Genomic DNA, 8,116 nt, shown 5'->3' with positions numbered 1-8,116 from the left:
TCTGAACAAAATGATACATGTGGTACTTTCTACTCCAGAGATGTCCCCTCCCAAACCCGCCCAGACTCAGACCTGGCAAGCCTCGAGCCGGGACCCAGAGGGAGGCTAGGAGTCTGGACGGGGCAGCTTGGGAAGCAGAGGCTGGCCTCCTTGGCTGACAGCTCCAGCGCCAGCCACACCCCTGATTGGAGCTCCACCCCCGCCCACCGCCCTGTGCAGGTGGCTTGGATGCAGGACCAATACTGAGGGTCCAGGGCACCCTGCATCCCCCACCCGGGCAGATGCTCCCTTTGTCCCAAGCCCACAAGTCTGACTTGTGCTTCTCCATGGGTCAGACCTGTCCCTCAACCCCAAGACCACCCAGGACCTGAGCTTCGTGGGTGCCAGCCCCGCAGAAAGCCCCTGCAGGACCCCCAGGCAGAGCTGCAGCACCCTGGCCCTGCCTGTACCCTCCTGCCCGCTGGACCAATGCACCGCTGCCCAGAACCAGGACATCACCAGTCCTCGCATCCCTCCTGCCCTGGCTCGTCCACCCTGCCCCCTTCCCCGCCTACCCGAGGGACCCCACAGACAGACAGACAGAGTCACCAGGGATTTCAGAAGCTTTTTTTTTTTTTTAAGATTTTATTTATTTATTCATGAGAGACACAGACAGAAAGAGAGGCAGAGACACAGGCAGAGGGAGAAGCAGGCTCCATGCAGGGAGACCGATGTGGGACTCGATCCCGGGACTCTGGGATCATGCCCTGAGCCCAAGGCAGGTGCTAAACCACTGAGCCACACAGGGATCCCCCTGCAGAAGCTTTTTATGTGGAAGCAGGAGACGGTGGTGGGCCTGGAGGAGGGAGTGGTGGTGGCAGGAGGGGTGGAGCAGGTGGGATCGGGGGAGGAGATCCTTCTGCATTCTGCAGGACAGAGGGTCATGGAGCTGCTGCCTCGGGGCTGCCGCAGAACTGCTGCTCGTGCCTCCTGCCCTGGGAGGAAGGGGGTGTCTGTGAGGCCCAGGCTGTGGCGGAGCCCGAGGGGTGGCTGCACAGGGCCCAGGGGTGGCTCCTGGGGGTTCCAGCCCTTGGACCTGAACCATCAGAAGGAGAAGCTTCCCGTGGGCCGCCCCCAAGGCTCCCAGCCCAGTCGGTCATGTGAAGTGTGAACGTGTGACAAGGTGACAAGGTGTTTTCAGGTTGGAGGTGGGGGGCGCAGGAGGAGTGGGAATGCAGATCTAGACTCTGGCTCCGCCAGCACTGGGCAAGCAGCCTTGATGCAAGTCTCTGAAACTCCAGTTCCAAAAGGACACACAGCCAGTGAGGGACTCAGGGGATCGGAGGCATCCCGTGCATGGGTCACCATGTTTCTGAATCTTTTAAGCAACTCATTGGGTAAACAGAGTCACGATGACTGTTTAGGGGTGAGGAGGGATTTCCCACACTGGCCTATCAGGAGGTCCATCGCCCACCTGCACGCCGGCCCGTGGAGTGCTCGCTGCCAGGGGCCACTCTACTGGATGTCTGCACCTGCCCGGCCCAGGTGGGACACGGCCTCTTGAAATCCCACTGACTCTGCAACTGTCCACTTACCCTACTGTCCTCCTGGAGAGCAGGTTTCTGTGGAAGGAAGGAAACACATGATTCAGAAGATCCCCAGGGCCCTTGCCAGCCAAGGTTTCAGACAAGCCCAGAGAGAACAGCCAGCGTTGGATGTGGTGTGTTCTCCTAAAATGTCACTCCGCTGGTGGTTCCACCATGGAGGCAATTGGGCAGGACCAGGCACAGGCATCCTTCCTACCGCTCTGCGCGAGTTCCAAAATCTCCTGGTTCAATCCTTTGGCTCTTGAGAATTCCCGAAAATCCTCCAAGGCCTCTTGGCTCTGCTCAGGATCCCTTCCTGTCAGGGAAACCAGGAGGCATGAGGTTGAGGAACACGACCAGGCAGCATCTGCACCCCAACCTGGGTGGGAGCCCGCGCACCCCCATGGGGGCCAGGCCAGAGGGCTCTGGGCCAGAGCAGGCGAGCAGCTGGAAAGGCGGAGCAGAGGAGCTGTGGGCATGTAGTGGGGGCTGGAGCAGCAGACCCAGGAGGACACACTGGGTGTCTCCGGGGAGCAGGGGGCCAGCTGCAGGACTCCCCAAGCCCCCCACACAGAGGCATTTTCTTCCCAGGCAGGACCCCACACTCTTGGAGCTCCCCCCACCCCGGGAAGGTGGTGCGGCCCCCCAGGCACAGCCTGGCCTGCTCCCTGACATTTGGGTTCCTGTGTTCTTGCTGGGCATGGACCCGGGCTGGACACCCAAATCCTGAACCCCAGGAATAGCGATGAGTCCTTCCCCGGGGGTAGTGGTGGGGGGAAAGCAGCCAGAAGGAGAAGCCACCTGGAGTGGGCCGGGGGTGGGGGGAGGGTCTGCAGGCACTGGGATGTGCAAGCCTCACCTAGAAGCTTGGCCATTCGGATCTGCCTCCCATGGAGCTCGCCCTCGCAGTAGAGAATGTAGTGGTCCCTCACCGGGGACGGCTGGATGAACACGACACGCTGGCCCTCGTCTGTGGGATGACAGCAGGACGTGTCCTAAAAAGGCCTCATGGTTCTCCAGAAAGAACCAGGGCTCACCCAGGTCCAGCTGGGCACACCATCCAGCCTCCATGCATTCCCACCCGGGTCTGGGCCCCCCTTGCCGGGTCCCAGAGAGGCTCCAGGCAGAGGGGTCTGAAGCGCATGGGGCACGGGGTGCTCAGTCCCCAACAACCAGGTTGCCCTCTGCCCCTGACCTGGGCACAGACATGGCTGGAATGCCCTGCAGGCCAGCCCTTCTGGGGACAGATCCGTCCCACTAGTACTTGGGGTGCGGTGCTGGTACCATAAGGCACTTTGGCTCAGCAAGGAGACAGTGGGCACTGAGGGGTCAGGCAGGAGCGGACTTCTCAGGCTGCGAGTCCGCCCCGGCTTCGTGAAGCCACCCCCTCCCCCAGTACATGCAGGGCACTGCCAGGCTCAGGCTCCAGGACTCACATGCCGTGTATTTGCCAGGCTCAGAGGTTTTGTGCAGGACCACCGTGATGTTCTGGCACTGACCATTTGTCCTGGAACACAGGAGCCCTGTGATGCCGCCCTGGGCACGCCCCTCCTGTCTCCAGCAGCCCAGGGCAATGCCACGTGCTGCCCTGGGTCTGGCACAGGCTGACGGAGCCACTGGCATCTCCCACCCAAGTCCCGACCAGACCCTTGGTGCCACATGAGGAAGCTCCCTGGGGCTCCCCCGGGAGGAGCTGGGGCAGTAGCTCCCCCAGTGTGCCAGTGCCACCCCTCTGGGGCCTCTCCTGTCCTCTGCACCCCCCGCCAGTGAGGCATCTTCTGTGGCAGCACCCCCTCAAAGCTGCCAGGTGCTGAGCATGAGGAGGGGCTGCCCAGGTCATTGCGTGGTCTGCTGGTCCCACCCAGACACTGGCTCTTGGGTGTGTGCATACAGGGGGTGCTGCTGAGGGAGGTCACGGGCCACCTGGTCGCTGACACTCACAGCATGGTGATCTTGGCTTCCAGGTTGCCCCCCTTCTGGGCTTTGAGGATCATGGGAGTCACTGAGTCAGGCTTCTCAGGCACCTCCTGGTCTGCTGTCATGGCCTTCAGATACCATTTCCCTGACACCTGGAGAAGGTTCACTTTCCTCAGGGCACAGGCCGGCTCCCCTGGGATGCCCCTCCTGCTCTGTAGCCCCAGGGTGTCCCCCAACCCCAGGGCTAGGGGCACAGAGCATTTCCTGGCCCACCTCCCTCCCCAGCAGATGCCCGGTGCCCTTGCCGGACCCCCAGGAGCCAGCGGCCAGGCCCTGCAGGCCAGCTAGGACCTCAGGTGTCCTTGCTCCCAGGGCCCTCCGCACCCGCAGCTGGTTTGGCACAGACCCGTCTTGCTCTGTCTGACCGTTGCCCCAGAGACAGCGGTTAGTGCCTCTCCCTGAGCGCCCCCGGCCCACCCTGCCCCATCAGGGCCTCACAGCCACAGTGTCCTTTCCCAAGGCTGGGGGATCCTGGGCCTGCAGGATCGCAATGAGGCTGAAGCCGATGGTGAGGAGCAGGGTCTTCATGTCTAGGGGGTCTGTGCTCACAGCTGCCAACAGGTTGCTCGCCTGGGCTTGGACAGGCTGTGCGAAGGACATGGTCACCCTTTATACCCCTCTCGGCCCAGGGCCCCCAGGAGACTTGGCACAGACAATTGGCCTCTCCCTTCCCGCCCATAAACCGTGGCCAATTCTGCAGTGGAGCGGATAAAATGTCATTATTTTCAACTGTAGACTCTTGTTAACCAGCACAGACCACCACTGTGCAACCAGCGGTGCCACAGGCCAGAGGAACAGACTTACGAATATTATACAGGAGGGAGTGGGTCTGAGCGCAGGAGGTAGAGGCTCTCCGTGAGGGAAGCCACCAGGGGAGACGTGTAAAGTGCCAGTGGCCCATCCCCACCAACTGGGCAGACGTGTGACTGCCAGAGAGGGAGTGCAGTTTGGACCTGAGAACCATGGGGCTTGGTCTCCCTGACCCTCCTGTATCCCTGGGCATGCCTCCTAACCTCGAATTCAGCATCAAGAAAGGGACCTACTATGTGAACATGACCCTGTGTGTATTTAAGGGGACTATCTACACTCCTGCCAAGACAGGTACATGGGCATTTTGATGCACCCTGTCTGCTGCATGTGAAGGATTGGGCCTAGAAGGGAAAAGCCACGACAGGCAGGTGGCCACAGGGACAGTGTAGTGTGCACACACATGACATCATGCGGGGGCCCAGGGTTCAGGGAGGTGGGAGAGTGCAGACCCAACCCACAAAGCAGATGGGAACCAGCTGCCCCCCACCTACTCACCCGGCAACATCACCCTGGTTCCCCACACGTCACAGCAGACAGAGCAGACCAAACACAATTTAAGGTGAAAAGCATTATATAAGGATAAACAGAGAACCCGTACAAAAACAGCATAAGGAGCAATCTACCAAGAAGATACAATAGCCATGAGTTTGAAGGCAAGCTGCGGCAAAAATACAAAAAGCCAAAACAGTTGGAAGAAGCCAGGGCTCCTGTCAAACCCACGGTCACGCCGGGAGGCCTTAATCCTTCTCCACCCAGAACAGAGGACGCAGGTTTAATAGTTCATACCAATGCAGGAGATTCCAAACCAAAATGATAAAAATCTGTGTGTACAAAGACCCTGCCCCAAGAACTACATTCTTTTAAAACACACATGGAACAGTTATAAGGATTGTCCACACGCCAGGTAATGTGAGAAATTTCAAGAAACAATACAAAGCATCTATCCTGTTTGGCTACAAGGCCGTGCAAATGGAACCCACAATGAACAGAGTGGTAGAAGATAAACCCACACTTTGGGGATCCCTGGGTGGCTCAGCAGTTTGGCACCTGCCTTTGGCCCAGGGCGTGATCCTGGGGTCCTGGGATCGAGTCCCACATTGGGCTCCCCTCAGGGAGCCTGCTTCTCCCTCTGCCTGTGTTTCTGTCTCTCTCTCTGTGTCTCTCATGAATAAATAAAAATTTATTTAATTTAAATTTTAAAAAATTTATTTATTTATAAATAAATAAAAATTTATTTACTCATGAGAGACACAGAGAGAGAGACAGAAACACAGGCAGAGGGAGAAGCAGGCTCCATGCAGAAAGCCCAATTGGGGACTCGATCCCGGGACCCCAGGATCACGCCCTGGGCCGAAGGCAGGGGCTCAATCACTGAGCCTCCCAGGCGTCCCTTTAAAAAATATCATCCTAAACAGCTCGTGGTTTGAGGAGGAAACCACGTGAAAAATACAGAATAGTTAGAAAACCATAAACAGCTTGGATGTCAAGTGACGCCGCGTGCTGGGGTCTGAATGTCCATGTCCCCCTCAAATTCACGTGCTGAATGCCTAGTTCCACGGGGGTGGGGTGAGGAGGTGGGGCCTTTGAGGGTGAGTAGGTTCTGAGGGAGGGGCCCCCTCAGATAGGATGAATCTGCGGGTGCCAGGCTGGCGGGCTTCCAGCCTCAAAACTCTGAGAAAGAAATGTCTATTGTTTAAACCCCTGAAACGACGAAAATACATGAGTTATAAGCATTTAAATCAAGGAGTAATAAAAGTAGCCTAAAGAAAATTAGAAGGTAAAAAATTACAAAGAATGGAAACTGAAGAACTGGGGTATTTTTAAAATGGGAGAACCCAAGAGTGGTGAAGCTGGCTGTTTGGGAAGAATGCATCGAAACAAACTTCTAGCAAGACTGATGGAAAGAATTAGAAACTCAGTCAAACTGTCTTAGTATGAGGAGGTGATGGGAACCGCAAGTAGACACCTGCGGCCCAAGCGACGAGCAGGTGCAGAGGCCGCCCCGAGGGTCTCAGCGCCCCCAGAGGAGCGCGGCCCTGTTGTCCTGGGGCCCCAGCAATGGACCAGGGAAATAGAGGGAACGCTGGTGCACGAGACGGCTCACTGGGGTCCCGGGGGAGGTTCGAGGGCAGCGGGGAGAGCTGAGCTGCACGTTACCTTGGCCCCCGGGAGCAGCAGGGCAGTGGGAGGGCCTGTGCTTGCCCAGGGGCTGCTTCCAGGAAAGGTCATGCTGTGTTTCTGTTCCAGTTCTTTCTTTCCTTGAGCTCCTGCTAGGTCCCTGGCTTTTCTGGACACAGGACCCCTTTGTGCCTCTAGTTTGCTCTGTGTCATGGTGAATGTCACACAAACAGGAGTGTGCCTGGAGGCCACCTAGATCCGTGCCTGCCTATCTTGGCTGCTAGTTCGATGCCAGCAGACACGGCTGCCAGGGGAGGCTTTGCCAACCTGTCTCTCCCTCCACCAGCACAGGGAGCTTCTCAGGGGCTCCTCCCACCCTCCTTGGACAAGGAAGATCCCAGAGAGTGGGATCCAGAGGCGGGCCTCTCCCAGTGGGTGCCTGGGAGCCATGTCGGGCTCCCCAATGTGGTCAGTGCTCGGATCCTGCCAACTCGGCCTTGGCCAACACAGGCCCCATCACTGGCTGGTGCAGGGGCCTCATTGTGAGCACACTAACCTCTTGGCCGGGCTTCTTCCTGGGGACCAGGCATCTCTGCCACTGGGAAGGTACTGAGCAGGCAGCATGAGGGCCAGCCCTGTAACTGCCCCAAACTGCCCCAAACTGCCCCCGTGCCGCAGGACAACAATGTGTGCACATTCCCTATTGACCTGGGTCAGGACCGGGGAGCAGCACGGAAGGAGGTGTCATAAGCTGGAGCCGCCGGGGAGGAGGGAACAGAATGGATCTGCCTCTGTTTGCCTCCGGGACCTCGGACCCAGTCGGGCAGACCCAGGCCCCGGGCCTCTGCCCTGAAGCTCTCCTGCCTCCCGAAATCCACCCCCGCCCACCCACCCTGTACCCTCACTGCTGTGGGGGAGCTGGAGATGTCCCAGGTGGGGGCCCTGAGACCAGGCTCCTCCCTGAGCACCTGCCCTTCTGCCCACCCCAGGTGAGCGCCAATAGGCTCCTCTCTGGGGCCGGGCTTGACACTGATGCTCCTTCTGGGAAAGTCCTTTTTGGTGAAAGACTCAGAGATGAAATAAGCCATTTCTGCCTGTCTCAGAGGCAATGCGGGGGTGATAAAGAAATCACGAGACAGCCTCTGAGTCTGAAACCACATGCAGGGATTCGCAGCACCCTTTGGAGATCCTAATTTATCAAAAACCTGAAGAAAACAATTTTTCATACCCAGGCAGAGGTAGGGGTCACATGTTAATAGTGCTGGGACCTGCTGTCACACCACCGGGCGCCCATGGAGGGGGCCGTGATGGCCTCAGCACCGTCACCCACCACCAGGGCACTCAGCACCCGTCCTCAGCCCATGGCTGCCAACAGCTTCAGAATTTCCATGCCCATGTGCACGATGCTCTAAAAACATCTCTCCATTTTTTCAAGAGCATGACTTTGATGCATTCCACAGGAAAACACCTACTCTCATCTCCTGCAAACACTGGACTTCTTCACACACAGGTGTTGAACACAAGCAGAGTGAATCTAATAAACTGCCAAAAGTGGGACTTGTGGGCCAAATGGCATGCATCTGTCCAATGTCCCCAGGTGTCACACCTCCAGGCCAACAGGGCCAGCCAGCCCTTGGGGAGGCTTG

The 8,116-nt window shown here is 58.1% G+C and overlaps 1 protein-coding gene across 1 annotated transcript; it reads right to left on the bottom strand.

Moving 5' to 3' along the window:
• Positions 1-1,575: 1,575 nt before the first annotated feature.
• LOC140607423 (major allergen Can f 1) lies at positions 1,576-4,070 on the bottom strand. The gene is made up of 6 exons (XM_072782165.1): positions 3,981-4,070; positions 3,507-3,634; positions 3,002-3,072; positions 2,425-2,535; positions 1,783-1,881; positions 1,576-1,601 (listed from the first exon to the last, which is right to left on the bottom strand). The coding sequence occupies exons 1-6, from the start codon at positions 4,068-4,070 to the stop codon at positions 1,576-1,578; spliced, it is 525 nt and encodes a 174-aa protein (XP_072638266.1).
• Between the last annotated feature and the right edge of the window lie 4,046 nt (positions 4,071-8,116).

This window comes from Canis lupus, chromosome 16 (genome assembly GCF_048164855.1).
Source record: "Canis lupus baileyi chromosome 16, mCanLup2.hap1, whole genome shotgun sequence".
Classification (NCBI taxonomy): Eukaryota; Metazoa; Chordata; class Mammalia; order Carnivora; family Canidae; genus Canis; species Canis lupus.
The sequence above is the reverse complement of the archived record's forward strand: the minus strand, read 5'-3'. Positions and strand labels throughout refer to the sequence as shown.